General features: G+C 41.6%; 2 protein-coding genes across 2 annotated transcripts in view; one reads left to right on the plus strand and one right to left on the minus strand.

The window, feature by feature from the left end:
* Positions 1-7094: 7094 nt before the first annotated feature.
* On the minus strand, positions 7095-16550 carry LOC101471427 (uncharacterized). The gene is made up of 5 exons (XM_004542276.4): positions 16319-16550; positions 14842-14881; positions 11548-14575; positions 9988-10131; positions 7095-7786 (listed from the first exon to the last, which is right to left on the minus strand). Exons 3-5 carry the CDS (start codon positions 14552-14554, stop codon positions 7668-7670), a joined length of 3270 nt encoding a protein of 1089 aa, XP_004542333.2. The 5' UTR covers positions 14555-14575; positions 14842-14881; positions 16319-16550; the 3' UTR covers positions 7095-7667.
* A 137-nt stretch (positions 16551-16687) lies between these two features.
* vsnl1a (visinin-like 1a) overlaps positions 16688-17359 on the plus strand; it is a 35870-nt gene continuing 35198 nt past the window's right edge. Inside the window, exon 1 of the mRNA XM_004542275.5 lies at positions 16688-16945. The gene's annotated coding sequence lies outside the window, so the exon portion shown is untranslated. The remainder of the gene's footprint in view (positions 16946-17359) is intronic.

The following is a 17359-nucleotide window of genomic DNA, read 5'->3' on the forward strand; positions in this document are numbered from 1 at the left end:
CTGAGGAAGAAGCTGGAAAAGTGAAGACTGAAATATTGGGTTTAAAAGCAGGTAAGTAAGTGAAATCTACGAATAATAAATAAAGAAATGCAAGATTGGAAGTTTTGCTGTAATAGATCTTCCTAAGCTGCCTTGGGGATGATGCTTGTGAGTGGTTTAATATGTATGCAACGATATCTGATAATTACATCCTGAGTAAATGAAGCTGACAGCTCGGTATCCAGAACCCTCACTGGGCTCATCCTCATCCTGGACCCTCGGCTCCACAAGCTCGGCCTGAGCGAGCGCATGGGTCCTCGTGTGGGTCCAAAACCTGCAGGAAGAGCTGTGGGAGTCCAGTGCCTTGACATTCGTGCAGCAGTCAAAAGCTGAAGGCTTTGGCAGTCTGATGCCCAGCTGACCCAACTGGCTTCATGGAACATCATTAGAAAATGAGGAGCGAGGAACACCGGGTGGGTTTTACCCTCTAAAGCATCCAGTTTACATGTGTTGTGTGGACTTGGAGAAGGCAGTCAGCTGCATCCTTTCAGATGTCCTGTGGGGATATTTTAGGAGGACAGAATGTCGGACCTGTGGTCACGGATTCTGTTCATCATTTTTAGAGACAGAATGATCGTTTCTCTTAAGATACAATCGTCTTCCCTCAGTTACCCTCCAAGATCAGCGGCTATCTTATGTTGACAGGAGTCTCCTGTAACCTGGCCCTGGATTGGGATTGATGGATGGATCCACAATGTGATTATCACAGTGACTACAGCTCATAAAAGTGTGCCCCTAAAGGACTTCTGGAACAAGCTGACCGCACTGTCCCCGTGTTAGAGCAGAGTTTCACAAAATGCCTTCTTTGTAAATCTATGTCAAGCAGCAGTGACCGAGGTGGCGAGCTCCCAGCAAGCTTTGAGAAAACTTTTCTCTTTACCACAAAACAATGTAGACTTTCACAATTTCATTATGATTTAAGATGAAACTCTTTGTCAATTTACGGTTAACCTGAACAATCCCGAAACATTAACGTTTCCACCAGATGAGCTTGGTTTAAGTCTCACAGCATGGAAGATGGAGCCAACACAAACCTTACAATATGGATTTGGTCTCAGAACTGCCACGGCTTTCTTTACAAAAACATTCGTCTTAGACGTCACAGCTGTGAGCAGCCGGAGAGGAAACTCAAAGCAGAAACTACCAGCCAGAGGAAGTGCAGTGGCATTTTGAATGTTCACAGAGCCACGTTGTTGACCATGCTGTTTGCAAACCTTAAATAAAATGTCAGGACAACTGCCCCATTTGGCAACTCATCCCTCCTCCACCGTGGGTCGAGCTGATCTGCGCTCTGCAGTGAGTCAGCGACGAACCTGTTTATTGGACCGACGCTGCTGTTTGTCGCACTCGGACGAGTCTCCCGTCCGGTCAATGCCAATTTAATCAGAGCTTTTCAGAGGCGGCGAAACAATAACGCAGCGCCGTGTCATAACAGCAGACTGTGAAATCCTCTTATTGTGCTTTCTCTCGGCCTGCTACGCTTCATCCCGTTCCACACCAAACACAGATTACAGTGCTGAGAGACTGTGTGAAGACACTTTTCACCAATATTGCACGTTCACTTTTGATTTAGCAGCTTTGAGCTTATGAAACGTCCACTGAACACTGTTTGTGTCCCGGTCTACTCCCAGGTGACATCGCATCAGGTTCAAAATGAAGAGCAGCACACTTTTATTAAAAGTAACCATCACGTGAAATTTCTACAATCAAAATCACTTTCATGCTACTACAGTCCAGCAGTGAATTGCAGTAGAGTGCATTACTGCTGGTGCAAGCATGTGAATGAGCATGGATCCAGATGACACATGTTAGAAACATACTCTGCTGTAAACAAGCTTTTAATAATAATAATGGATTGGATTTATATAGCGCTTTACAATACCACTATTCATTCACTCTCACATTCACACACTGGTGGAGGCAGCTACAGTTGTAGCCACAGCTGCCCTGGGGCAGACTGACAGAAGCGAGGCTACCATATCACGCCATCGGCCCCTCCGGCCAACACCAGTAGGGTAAAGTGTCTTGCCCAAGGACACAACGACCAGGACAGAGAGCCCGGGGATCGAACTGGCGACCTTCCGGTTACAGATGCGATTCCCACCCCCCTGAGCCACGGTGGAACCAGTGTCTTCATATAAAGGTAAAAAGAATAAGATGCTACACTTTCCTGGAGAATCCTTAATTGTATATTTAGTGCTCCCATTTTGCTTATGTCCTGGCCCAAAGAAAAAGTCGAAATTGAAAGCCGCCTCATAACTGCTCTTGCTAGCTGATGAAATATTGAACACATATCAGCTGATTCCTCATTAATTATCGCCTAAATTTCCAGTAATAAGCTTTCTAAGTATAGGCCTTGGTAGTTCTTCCTACGCAGTGTAGTCACGTAGATGATTCAAAGGGCATAAAGCGAGGGAGGAAACACGTCTACTCTGCATCTTCAGGGTCTCTCCGTGTACATAATAACATTACTTGGACCCTCATGCTGGGATAATGCCGTCCTCCATTCTGCCAATGAAATAAACAAATGTGTGCATGTCTAATCCCTTTCATTTTAGTGGTGGGGACGAAATTAACAAACACAGGATTAAATCCCTGCCAGGTTTCACTTCTTGTATTGTTTTACATCTCGGGTCCTCGCGTTGCTAGGAGCTCATAATTTGTGCTAAGTGAAATATACAATGAAGCTTTTGATATGGGGGAGGAGTCATTTTGTAAGAACATGAAAAGAAAAAAGTGATAAATTCTGGCTTCACTGGAGCCTTTGAAGTCTTTTTACTGTTTCTAAAGCTGGGATGTTTCTTTCATGCTACATGGAGAAGAAGCAGATAAGCATTTAAAGAAACCTTGTATCACATCCAACATAAAAGGGAAAGGAAAACTCTGCTGTTTGAGTTATTTTATTCAGAAGAAGAAATCCAAGTTTGAAACTTCGTCCCACTTGAGCTGTTTCTAAGTCTGTTCATTATTCCCAGTTAGTATTACTGGGTAGCTAGAACACTGACAGAGGTGGTAGTGTTACACATAATTACACATCTTTATCATTGTGCAAAGCATTGCACTAATTATGACAGTGTTTTTAATCTAAAACGTTAGTCATTTAGGTCTTTTTAGTCAGATGAAACGACAGCTGTGGTTAGCAGATTTGTAGGGATGGAGTCAACCCAAGACCTCGAGGAAGCTTCGGATTCCTCCACGACAAGCGGCGCCTTAAATCCTCTCAGCTATTAAAGGACTAAACCATTATTTACTCACAGGTGAGCTCACCAAATTCTTTTTCGTTTGAAAACGCATCGTTTTCTCTCCGTTTTGGCCTCCCGTCCACACTGAGACGTAGCGTCAGTGTGGACAGTGAAAACGATGAGTTTCTAAAACGACGACACATGTCAGTCATATGATGCAGTCATGTGACCAATTAACCCAAGATAGCAGAGTGGTTTTGTTTCGTTTCACGTAAATGGCCTCCTTGACTCGGCGCTTACATCCTCAGAGTCCAGGCCTGACGAGGTGGCTCTTCTGTGTTGTGCCATCCGCCTGTTTGGTTTCCCCGATGCATAAATGCTGGCAATCTTCTTGGCATTTACCAGCAGAGACTATGTTACTCCGTTTGTGCTGCGGGACCGGATTCTTGGGGTGAACCAATATTTTTTGCACAGCATGTTTTGGGGTTTGAAAGCCCGAACCACTGATCGTCAGTGGTGCTAGTTTCAGCAGAATCGACTTTTTGGGATATGCATTTGACCGTTTTCTAATAATTGTTAAATATTTTATATTTTAATCTTACATCTCAGCACCATCATGAACAAAAAAATCCATGTAGAGAAATTCCCCACACTCCCTTAACCCATGGCCTATCCTGGGACCTGGTCTCCCGACCCAGGGGAAGCATTTCCCCAAACACCCTGAGAGGACACTGCAAACATGTAAGTAATCACATTTCAACAAGAAACTTCTTTACACCAACACTTTTTCCTCAAGACTTTACACACAAACATCTGTCTTGTTTTTGCTAACCAGTAGACCTTATTTGCTCCCAGTAAACATTTTTTCCTCCACACTTCCTAATGAGGAGCAGCTGTGCAGGTCCTAGAACAAAAGGCCTACTCGCTAATTATTATTAATTAGATCATTCATAAATACCCAATAAATATTCAATAAATAATTAAACTTCTTGTATGCAAATGGTCATATATATATATATGTATATATAGAGAGAGGGAGAGATAGATATGTACATATGTATATATAATGTAAGTGCTGTACCAGTTACCACAATGAAAATACATATGTAAGGGAGACCTCTTCATTACAGAGCTACTGACTGGGGATATTTACAGGTGGTGGGAAAAACTAGTATTCCATATAGTCCTGCTTAGAATAACATCCATCCATCCATTCGCTTCTGCTTCTCCTTTTCAGGGTTGCGGGGGGCGCTGGAGCCTATCCCAGCTGTCTTAGGGCGAGAGGCGGGGTACACCCTGGACAGGTCGCCAGTCTGTCGCAGGGCTAACACACAGAGACAGACAACCAACCGCACTCACATCCACACCTGTGGGCAATTTAGATCAATTAACCTATGCTTAGAATACGTGGAAGACAGATGGCTAATTGATTAGCCAACTGTAACTGTACTTGGTTGTCAAACTAACACTTGAGTGTGGAGGCATTTTATATTATTTGGACAAAAGTACCAGGCTACATATAGATTACAACTACAGAACCTGGATGGCCATGGAAATCCATGCTACTTACCTTGGTTAAGTTTTTATACTAATGTTAATGCCAGCTCGGATAGCGAGGAGAGAGAACCTCACAAACCGATTTATCGCAACAGCATCATCCTATTACAGTATCATGCAGACTCTGTCAGCTCTTTGGAACAACCTGTTCTTCTACAGCTGTAAAAGCAGACATAGGACTTTATGCACATGTGACAATGAGACTGAAAATACCTGCATTCAAAGTTTACATGTGTCACATCTACATATGATCTTAATCTGTGTGGACTGCTCTCTGCCTGCTAGGCTTTATTTGTTTAAATGAATTCTACATACACATAAAAAGCTAGTATTTGAAGCACATTAAGTCATTTTACCCTCATTATTTTCATTTTAATCCATGTCCTCATTACCATGTGATTAGTGATTACTCTTTTAAAAAAGCAGCAAATGCAGAATCAAATTTTCAAACTGCTTTCGCAGAAACTCTGACACAGCCAGCAGATATAGCACCACTACTGCGTATTTCAGCAATTTAAAGGACATTTAAAATCAAGTTCTTGTGCAATTTTACAAACACGTACACAAAATATATAGCAGGCAAAAGTCGTTCTAGACTTTGTATCTCAATCTCTCCCCACAAGAACAGCACAGAAACATTTGTAAAGATCTGAGAACAGAGACACAGTTACTGGAACCGTTGGTGACCACAGATAACAAGCTAAGGCTGACCAGTATTCTTACTGGATACCATTATGCATCACAAGTGCATCACTTTGCCAAATGTGTTTTACAAAGTGTGAATGTGTTTCATTTCTTAATAAATAATAAAATCATCTTAATAAAGTTAATAAAGCTACTTATTCACAAGGAGTCATCGCAGCGGGTCGCTCAGACAACTTCCTGTCAAAGCGCCCAATCTGCAAAAAGAGTTCCTGAGATCTACACACTGAGAGCAGTGTAAGAGTTCGTGCACTTCCGTTTCTATGTATGGTAAGTATAGTTCATCAACTGGAAAACTGTCTGGAATGAACTTCTCATCCCCATTATGTGCAAAAAAGGCTCATCATTCCTTTATTCAGAAATGTGACCATTGTGTAACAGTTGCTAACACACTCGACTGCACGTCTAGTTAAGTGTTACTAAAACATGACGATTACAGGCTGGTGTGTAATCAATAAGAAATGATTAAAGATGAAATAGCAGCAGTTGGAGATGGAAATATGGTATCATTAAACACAATGATGGAACATTAAGCTATTAGAATAATCGCTATTGATAAATGAATAATGTATTAAGAAATTAGCAGTTTGTAGGAGTCATAAAAAAATCTGTCATTAAAAAGAAAGTGAGCTGAAAATGTCTCCGAGAGGGGAAATATCCACACGAAGAAAGGAGCGGCAACAAATCAGCAAACTGGGCAAACATGGCGCAGACACAACTAGCACTGACAAAATCATTACCAACAAACCCAAAAGGAGAGAAATCTAATTCTACACCCACAGCCTTCACAGACTGGGCCTGATTAAAAAGGCAGATTGAATGTTTAGCGTCTGAATCCAATTATTTTTGGAAAGCCATGCCGTGGCATTGTTTCTCTTTGATTTGTACTTGCCCGTCTGCCAGCTGAGGCACCTTGCTCACTGAGACAAAGAAAAGTTCCACCGTTTCGATTCTGAGATGTGATGAAAACATTAAATAAAAAATCTCGTTCCAAAATCTCGAAAAACAGGCGTGAATACAACACTGCTCAAACTGGGGGACACCAGTTAATAAAAGGACCAAATGGAGCCAATTTGAAGAGAAATGTCCTGATTACGAAACAAAATGTGTCATGTGACTTGTACTTTTTCATGTGTCTCCTGTTTAAAAAGAACTTGTAATATGTATAAAATTCTGACATAATAATGGCAATGCTATGATACAAATCCCCAATGTGGAGCAAACTCCTCCAATTTTAATAAAATGTCTGAATTGAGAATAAAAACAGTCCCATTCACTTTACAAACGAGGAGCTGTGAATGTAAGCGAACCTTAAAAGCACTTCTGATACTGTTGCTAGAACTTAAACTGAGGTGTCCCTTCCACTGCCTGCAGCCAGCATAACCACTGCTGACTCAGAGTTCAGATCAGCTCAGCTCAGTTCTGAAAGAGGAGCTTACATTGTTTTAAGACTAGAAGGTTTTAAATACACGAGTGGAGTAAATTTGTATTCATTTCATTAATATTTGCTGGTATTTTGTGCTTCAGTAGTTTGTCTGAAAGCTGCTTGAGGACGCTACAGTCGCCCAGCTGCTGAGAAAAAGTAAACGTAAAGAATGTAACGCAAGAAAAAGCAACAATCTGATCAAGTTTTTAATAACACTGCAGGAAACTGCCACTAATGATGGAATAACATTAAAACAAGGAAAACTGCACAAGAGATCAGAGTTTTCCAACAGATACAGCCACGCATAGTGTGGACATCAGAAACATATTTGAATAAATAAAGCAGTTTCAGTACTGAACTCCAGCTAACAGGAGAACAGTTCAGGACAACAGTAACAGCAGAATGCAAAGATAACACACCACACCCATACAGCTAGAAAGAAGCAGATAAATACAGTATATCAATAAGTTAATAAATACATAAAGATCTAAATGTTTTGCCATTAAAAACCTGAATATTTTTCCGGCTTAGACAATGTGGAGAAATACTAAGAACGGATCCTTGTCAGGATATTTTATGGACCCAAACATCTTTGGATAACGGGGGAACTAAAATGTACGGAAACCTCAACAACTCAGGAAAAGATAACAGGAATGCTGTAAATCCGATAATAACCCTCGAGGTCGTGAACACTGCATCACAAAGCTTCACACGAGGTTGTTTACACTCGCACACCTCACCCTTGATTGCATGTCCAACGCTCACTTATAGGGGCGGGGCCGGTGCAGGTGTTTGGTCTTGGCTCTCTTTGAAAGTCCAACCCGGATCGGCCGTGCACATGTTTTCAGCGGCTCTAGTCTCCTGGGCTGCTCAGGGGCTCCTGCACACAACACACACCATAAACACATCCTTGGTGACTCATGTGTCTTCTGTCTCAGAGCGTGACACTATATGCAGTCCATTTCCTACTAAACATTCTGCTCTCTATATTTTTAAAAGTTCAATCACTCCTAACCAGCTATTCCTGCACCTTCCTGTTTCTCTATGGCTCCAGAGAGGTGTGTGTGTGTGACGAGTCAACAAGACATTTAATGTTCTCTGCCTGTGTTAGCTGGCACCAGAAATACTAATCAGTAAAACAGATAGTATTTGATTAACATGCAAAGACATTTACCTGTAGGTGTTACTACCTGGCTATCCTACATTAGCTGTGCCACTCTGTCTTTGAATTAAACAAATTAGGTGAAATGTAAGACATGTGACAGCTGCATGTGTTAAAGTAAATTGGCATATAACTACACAACATAACCACATTGTGCAGATGCATGTGGACATTAAAATGCAAGAAAACAGGCTGCTTCCCCAAGTGCTGCTAATGTTGGCCACAATCATCAACCTGAGATGACACTGTGTGCGTGTTTGCAGTATTATACACAGCAAAAATAAGAGCCACACATTTCATATACTAACGCTGAAAAGATTAACATGACAGAGTAGCGCTGCTATTAGACTTATTCTGTCCTGCATAGGGCTGTGCGATATGACCAAAATCTCAGGTCCCGATATCAGACATCTATCGTCCCGGTAACGATATAAATCACAAAAATGTAACATTTTTCTGTAAATTCTGTGAATCTCGGGCAGCTCGACTTGCGTGAAGTGTTTCCAGCTGCGCGTCCTTTACCCGGAGTCGAGTGTTTTAACGATGCATGAAAATACATTTTTAGAGATAAGTTGTAACGGCCGCCGTTTTCTTTGTGAGTATTTATTACACGGCGTGCTGCGGGGAAAAGCCTGCTCTAACGTTTGAGTCTAAGCTTTATTTTTTAGCACCTGACGGCTCTTTTTTTACTTCTCATCCGTAAATACTCTGCATCTTTCACGTGATTCAGTTTATTTTGAAAAGTCTCAACAGGATCTTGAGCTTTATTGTGAAAGGTTTATGTGGAACATAAACAAGCAGACATGCGAAGGCGTTACCGTCGCTGTTGCTAACAACGCATAAAAACAGGCGCTTGTCCGTCCGTAGTGCGGTTCTATTAAATATAAGAGAAAGAGAGAACTTTAAGAAATGAATACAGCCACTACAGTGACATCAGAACCATGTAAAAATATTGCCGTAAACAGTTTTTGTGACACCACGAAACAAACGATAGCGTAAAATGAAACGATAGATGTTTTTATATCGTCATCCGATATATATCGTTATATCGAACAGCCCTAGTCCTGCATACAGAAAAGGAGAAAACATTGCATCTCCAGAAAGGCAGGTGGTAAGATTCCTCTCCTGTTAAACACTCAGAGGCACACTTGGGGTTATAAATGCAGTACAAACCCATTCTGTTCAAATGTCTATTTTTGACAAAGCGATTAGTCTAAAATATTACTGAATGAGCTACACTATTCCCCTCTGGCCCCTCTTTAAATCCTGGAAAAAATATGAATCCCATCCCAAGTGTTTTATCCATGAGATGTTTTTAAGTATAAGCTCAGCCTTTACATATAACTCACTGTGGCTCAGTTGTTCCATAAGAGTCAAACACATAAAGGATGGAGACCACACTTCCTGTTTGTGCTCCATCTCCCGGGGCTCTGAAAGCAGCATATTGACAGGCAGAGAAGAAGCACTCGCTAATTCTGTCCTACTGTATTTGCTGCTCTGTTTACCCTTCAGCCCATGTTTCTGCATTCGTGGAGCGTGTTATCGTTCCACCGCAGCATATTGTGGAAGGGGAGGGAACATTAATGAGAGTACGCTGTGTCAGGTTGAAATGACAAATCAATAAAAGTAATTATATTTCCACAGTGAATTAACCCAGCTGACCTTTTAATCACCCGCTGCTCTGTAAAAACAGTGTTAACTGAAAACAATGGAATAAAAGAGCACTTAACTCTAATTAAACAACTCTCATGAAATGTTTTTTTCAAGCCTGTCATTTTTCCTTCTGACGTTTTCAACCATGTTATTTATGTTAATCACAGAGACACTTTGTTGCTCCTTTTCTTCATAAATATATTCATCTTTGTTGTGTATTTCTTTTTAACAGAGGCCAGAAATATTGAATTAAATCAGCTGTGAACCTCTGTGTTTCTCTGCAACAGGAGCTTCCCGGCACAGGTGTCCGCTAAGAGGCACTTCCTGCTCTCCGTCACTACTGACAGCAGTCCGAGAAACCACCGGATCACCTTCACACATGTCCAGGCTGTGGTCCTCGGCAACATCATCTAAAAATTTGAAAACAATAAACAGAAAACAATATATTTTTCCACTGAGCAGTCAAAATCAGAACAAACTGGCAGAATTATCAGGATATCCAAGAAGAATCAGTTGAGCTCCTAATTGAACCAATATATAGTTATATACAGTGGATTATGGACAGTATATACATGATGAAAGTCATCCATTGGTTTATAAAGCACTGTTAGGAAGCCTCTTGACCACTGTCACCTTTATCTGTTGAAAGTAACTTTAGGAAGGATGACTGAGAACCCTTGCTTCATTTTTCAGACGCTGGACTGAAACAGCTGAAGTTCATCAAACTTTTAATTCCATGTGAGTCAGTTCTACTTATTATTTTTGATAATGTTAACTATTTTGCATATCAAGTACCAGCTACTTTAAAAATATAATTTAATTTGCTTTATTTGCTTAAATTATATGACAGACATCTTTGGAAGCTTTTGATTCCTGGGGTCAATCTGACCCAAACGTAAAAGATATTAGTTTTTAGTTTTTGATATAACAGCTGGGATGATTTAACTTAAATGGAGTAAAAGTAAAATTTGCTTGTCTTTTATCAATTTTTCAGGTTCTTGCACTTATATCATGAACCAAGTTTAACAAATTGTTTTGGATTTTATTTCGCTTTGGGGGGTTTTTTTGGTTGCTTTTACATCTTTTTGTAACATTACATAAAAACTAAGGTACAATAATGAATGCTATCATGTCATAGTCTGACCACAGAGTCTAATCATCTCTGTTAGTCATGAGAAACAAATACGTGTATTTCTGCAAACTATTCATTGATGATTTATTCGTCTGAGCATGCTAGCTTGGATTTGGACATCTAAATAAGGACAGTGTACATGAGGGCTGTCACAGTACTAGAACTTCAAACGTAATACCGATACCCAGGAAACTACTCGTCACTTGAAAAACAACTAAGAGGCTCTTATTATTGACCACAGCTGTGAGGTGGTCCTTTAATAACATGAGATGACTAATGTGGTTATTTAACTGCTAACAGTTCAGTGGGTGACATTAAAGTATGCACTCGTAAGGTTAACGTTGTAGTAACAGGAACTTTACTGACCTCTTTAATACTTCACAAAGTGTTTTTCAGTGTTTTGAAAGTCAGTAACAGGAAGTGCCGTGTGCCTGTCTGGGTGAAGTTAGGTCAACTGGAGGAGGTGAAGACAGCACTGCTGGTATTGATGCAGTTGCAAATTAATGCATACACTTAAATAGAATTTTAAGTATCGATTAGAGCTTAAGTATTAGTATTTTTAACAACCCTAGTTTAAACTGTGCAGCTGAAGTATCTTATTTGAACAGTCAATGGAAATGCCTGGGGTGCTTACTGCTGTATCTCACGGGCGCTGTCAGTATTACTGTGTTTGCTCTATCCTACGTATAACTACCTGATGCAGCGCCTCTGTGGCGTCCCACGTCTGGACTGGTGAGACACTCTGTCCGTTCTGAAGCGCTGCCTTCCAAGACTTTAGTTCTGTCAGTGCACTGCTCAGGCGAGATGAAGTTTGCTTTGCAGTCGCTTTCAAAGTCATTTCTACTGATCTCAAAAAACAAATTCAGCTCTTTCAAGACCGAGTCGAACTGGTTTTTCATTTCAAACTCAGCACAGCTGTTCACACCAGAGGCAGGGCTGTCACTCTCAGCGGAAACAGTAGGGGACATTAACTCTGGGTTTAATTCACCCTGAATGCGCTCAGAGGAATCACGGACCGATTCACAGTTAGGCTCTCGCTCGGGCCATTCGAGAGCAATGGCATCTGCTCCTAAGATGAAGTTTGGGAGTTCATTACAGGCAGAATCGCTGCTAAGAAGCCTGTTTGCCATGTTCTCAGTGATACACTCCTCCTCTTCTGGTATCCTCTCACGCATGTTGCTTTCTGCCACTGACATAAAGTGGTATAGCAGCTGCCCAGGCGAGCTGACGAGGACAGGGATGTTGCCCACTCCAGTGGCGTCATCATCATCTAGTGAGAGTTGGATCTTTTCGAAAGTGTCAAACCCCTCCGGCACTAGGTTACAGAGAGCAGATGGCAATGGGGAAAATCTGTCAATGCAGTTTATGGAAGTGGGATTACTGTGAGCCTTCTGTGAATGGCTTAAATTGCCCTGACACGGTACGACTGCATCGCTTGTTGAAGGCAAACTGAAGGCTGAAAAGTCAGCTTTATTTTCAGCTTTGTCTTGGCAATCAGAGACACAACTAAGCTTGTGTTCTTGTCCATCTTCGCTTCCCAAGGGCAATGTGCTCCACTCTGTCCATTCATCAGCGCCATCACCAGATGACAGTTGAGTCACGTCTGCTTTGTGGTCATTTTGCTGCTGAACATAATCCTCAGATTGCACCAGTGTTGCTGAGTTTTCAGGCCCATCAGTTTTCATTTCGTCTCCAACTTCTGTCATGGAAATATCAGCACTGAATGGTTGGTCAGACAAACGCTCGAGCTTGCTTCTTTGTTCAGTTTCAGTGAGCTTTAATTCACTGTCCCATTCATGTGCTTCACCCTCGCTGCATTCTGCCTTGCAATCACAAGTAAGTAGTTCAGTTGTGTTATCCTTGTGCTGTCCATTCTGCAGTAGCGGTTTTTCCTCCAACTCCACTGTCCTCTTCGGGTTCATATAGTCATTCATCTCCAATTCTTTCACAAAACAGATTTCTTTGCTTTCTTTTATCACAGCTGTCATGTCCACGCTGTCAATTTCTCTCTGTGAATGTTCAACTTCCGACGTCTCCAGGGGGTCAAGCCTGACAGAAAAACAGCTGGAGCGACTCTGCTCTTTGAACTCGTGTCCCATGGAACCGTGGCTTCCTTGTATTGCATGATCCCCAGGAGGGAGAGGCTTTGTAGGGCTCCTGCTGAACCTGGATTTCCATTGACAGTCACATTCAGTGAAAGTCTTGTGCGTTTCATTGGTGGTGACGGAAGAAGACTGTAGTCCTGCCTGACAGAAGTCATCGTTTGCACCTTCCTGATGCCATGTCCTGCTTTCATTATTAAAGCACTCTGTCCGGTCGGGACATGAAACCTTTTCTGATGTCCTCATGTGGGAATGGAGTGGAAGAGGCATTTCCATCTTGTCGACTTCTACTGATGGAGATAATTTGGGACCTGCGGCGCTTGCTGAGTTACAGCAGTTTTCTTCAGCTTCCCTGTCAGTTTCACTACAGATCGCAGGGTCAATTACATGGAAAGGGCCTTCATCATTATCTCCTTCAGCCGGCTCTTGACTGATTCTAGCCGGCAACGTAGTCACTGTTGTGTGATCAGCTGTTTCACTCTGAGCTTTGGCTATTATCTTGCAAGCACCATCCGCTCTTTTTTCCCCACAGAGGTCATCAACATCGAGATTCGGGCTCTCATTTGCAGGATTTCTTTCTAACATCACATCATGAGAAAGAATTGATCCTTCACCGCATACAGCAGCAAAAAGGATGAGGGCTTTCTTATTAACTTGGCCTTCTGTTTTCCCATCACAGACAGAAACATTTTCCTTCTCACAGAACTGTAATCCTGAATCATTTTTTTCCTTTTTCCCAGCTTCTACTAAGTTCCCAGAGGGCTCTTCTACCGGGTCTGAACAGAGTGGTTTAGAATCTGCATAATCACTGGAAGATCTCTTACTCTCACTCTCTTCCTTAGTGAAAACAATATACTCATTAAACTCAGGTTCAGTCCTCTTCTGAGTCGTCTCTACAACTTCAGCAAATTGGCTCCTTGTGCTACAGTAACCTACGTCACAGACTGACTCTTTATTAGTACAATTAGGCTGACATCTGACCTCTTCATTTCTCGTCTGCATTTCATTGACATTTTTTTGTACCTGTCTCCCATATTTTTCATTTCCAGTGGAAGGACTGCAACCACCAGGGGTTTGATCTTTAATGGATGTCCCTGGTAGCCTGCCATCAGAATGACTGGATGTGTTAGTACTGGCTATGGTGGCAGACCCTCCTAATGAACCATCTGTATCATCTGACTGGTAAAAGCTGAGTTTGTCTGTTTCAGTAACTGGAAGCTGCTCCTCTTTCCCCAGGAGTAGGTAGCTCTCAGTGGGAATAAAACACACTTTAGATGATTCCACGTGTGTACTCTTATTGTATGAAGTCACCTCAGTATTAGGACTGACGTCAGACTTAGTGTCTTGTGGTCGCTCCTGAGATTTCTCATCTTCCAAACATTCAAATGTGCTAATCAGGCCTTCGGTTTTCTGCAGGGTACTTGCTGATGATGGGAAATGATTAGTTTTCCTAAATGTCAAAAGCTCTGGAAAGTCGAACTTGCTTAACCCACTGTGGTCATTCATCACTCTACACTCAGGTCTGGATCGTTTTGGGGAGGGTGGTGACGTGAGCTCCCTCTCTGTTTGTGAGATGTCATCATCTTGTGGGACTTTCATGTTCTCATCGAATTATAAAACCTAAAAAAAAGCCCACCACAGTGTGAGCTCTGCATCTGGAAGCTACACAGCTCAAATCCGAGTGTTACTCGTCAAATAAGCAATCATGTCCAGAATGTTGCTAATACAAAACTTACTGTTGGCAAATAACATTTTTAGGAAGAAAAAACACGATGCAGAGGCTGGATTACAAAGGCATCATTATAACAATGCTGGTGAACAATGAGCTACTTCATCATGTACAAGAGTGCACATTTCATTACACAACAGCACGTGCAGCATCTCACCTTATGACTCCAATCACATGGAAGTAATCCCCCAACAATCCTTTAAAGAAACAAAAGATAATATTGTGTTATTCTAGTATCAAGTACTGATGTGGTTTCTGACCATACCACTGACGGTTACACACTATACACCTCAGTACCAGTACTTTGTGTACAATGAGCATGATAAGCCTCTTTTTATAAGATATTTTGACTGATCAAATAACATATTAACGAGTTTTACTAGCATCTTTTACATCAGCTCCCACAGCAACTGAGCCATGACCCTATAACCTAAAACAGAAACAGCTGAGTGGAAGTCAGTCAGCATTCATTTCATGATTTGTGCTTCTAACATGTCAAACTGCTGCCATTACCCACACAAAAGACAGAAGGAAGAATTTCAGGACAACAGGGTGCCTGGCATATCCTGTCACACATAAATGCTGTAACGGTCTACTACATGATATATACACTATAGTATTAGTATTTAGTATTTATTTATTTATTGTCATTGTCAAGAACAATGAAATTGCGTTTGGGGCTTCCATACAACCCAAAATATATGGAGAGTATTGGGTCACATCCCTTAACGTTTGAATTCACGTGTTTTCAGTCCCATTGAAACAGGTGTATAAAACCAAGCACATAACCGTGCAGTCTGCCTTTATAAACATTTTTTAAAGAATGGATTGTCCTAAAGAGCTCAATGATTTCAGGTATGCTACTGTAATAGAATATCATCATTGCAACAAGCCAGTTTGTGATATTCTAATCAGCTGTGAGTAGAATTAATCCAAACTCAAAGCATTTAGACACCACAGCAGCTCAGCCACAAATGGCACACCAGCTAAACTTGGAGCAGGGCTGCTGAGGTGTATAGTGTGTCAAGGTCACTAAAGCTCTGCTGACTCAATTTTCTGTAAAGCTCCATTAACATCAGCACAAAACTATGCACCAGGAGCTTCATGACAGCTGCTGTAGGTGTAGCTTGTAGCTGGCTTAGTAAAACAACCACAAAAGAAATTCTCCAAAGACGGAAAACAGGTGTAGATGTTAATCACCACTGTCGTGAACAACGATCAAAAAACTAAAGAATGCCACGATGAAATATTTCATTACTGTACTCATGCTACTATAACAAGGTAGTGTCCTGTAGCTAGCAAAGGTAAAAAGAGACTTAGGTTTGCTAGCTGTTAGCCTTCATTTAGCCTTTACTTTCTAGCCATTGCAACAGAACTAACAGTTCATACAAAGTGCCTGCCTCTTCAGAGATCCCTAAATTACTCTTTAAAGTCACTTGTAATAGTGTAACTTGGTTTTTGTATGTTAGGCTTTATAGAGGTAATATTTACAAGTGAAGCTAGCTGGCTTCTCACTAGCTTAGTTCGTGATATTGCTATAATAATGAAAGAAAGACTGCGACTTTGTTTTACACTGTAAGCTACACTGACTCTCTAGATGCTGAGAGTTACGTTTTTTGCCCCACATTTGTTACCTTCTGAAGGAAAGCTTTTTCACCAGGCTGCTGTATTTACAATCGCTGGCCAACTGATGTCCCACATTTGGCGCGAAACTAACAGGGCTGATTAATATGACGTAACTAAGGCTTTAGCTAACATAAAGTCAACACCATCGATATTAGCCTCTGCTAACACATTGAAATGTGTATTTCTGACACTGGAAGGCAAAGAAAGGTTTGTATTACTTCACAAAATATTATTGGGGACACAAACGCTGGTGTTTGTCTGCTCCTCGCTGCCTTTATTGTCTGTATCGGTGATCCACAGCCACAGGCTGGCAGCGGGAGCGAGGCAGACGCACACTGCGCGCTCTCTCAGTATCTGTCTCCTCCTCTCAGCACATCAGCAGCAGTTTGTGTTGCGCAGCATCATCCTACGGACCTGCACAGCTTCCTCTCTGTAAAAGCCCGACTTCTCCCCAGCATTAAACTAAAATTAAATAAATCCAACAACCCAAAAGGCACCGCTAATCTTCAGCTCGACAGAAGAGCATTTCTTGCTGTTTGCCGTGCTCGCAGGTGTTTTCTTTCTCTTTTCTTTCTTTTGGACCACTCCAGACACCAGACCGGACTCCACACTCGTTGACTCCACACTCTCGCAAGGTAGGATGAAGGCTTTGCGTAAAATCTTGACAGATGCAGGAAAATCTAATTATTATTGTACTGCTCGGCATCATCTCAGTTTATATTTATTTATATTTATATCAGCATGATGCAACTCAGTGCGTCATCCTTTCGGTATCATAAGGCTAATGTATCGATGTATTGTGGTTGAAGTCCATTTTAATAAGGACACACACACACACACACACATATATATATATATATATCAGTACAGCCTTCTGATCATATCGCATTAGATAAACATGGTTGTTTCTTACCTGGGTTTACTCTTGCTGCTTACGCACACACTCACACACACACACACACACACACACACACACACACACACACACACACACACACACACACACACACACACACACACAAGGCTTGTGGATTTAACAACAAAAGTGA

Source organism: Maylandia zebra, linkage group LG15 (genome assembly GCF_041146795.1).
Source record: "Maylandia zebra isolate NMK-2024a linkage group LG15, Mzebra_GT3a, whole genome shotgun sequence".
In the NCBI taxonomy this organism is placed as follows: domain Eukaryota; kingdom Metazoa; phylum Chordata; class Actinopteri; order Cichliformes; family Cichlidae; genus Maylandia; species Maylandia zebra.

What these genes read in the sequence shown, in the direction of transcription:
- LOC101471427 (XM_004542276.4), bottom strand. Translation starts at nt 14,554, where the DNA reads ATGAAAGTCCCACAAGATGATGACATCTCACAAACAGAGAGGGAGCTC. An exon ending in CCACAGAGGCGCTGCATCAG is followed by an intron (nt 10,132 to 11,547) that starts GTAGTTATACGT and finishes TCAAATTTTTAG; the next exon opens with ATGATGTTGCCGAGGACCAC. An exon ending in TGTTGCAGAGAAACACAGAG is followed by an intron (nt 7,787 to 9,987) that starts GTTCACAGCTGA and finishes TGTTGTGTGCAG; the next exon opens with GAGCCCCTGAGCAGCCCAGG.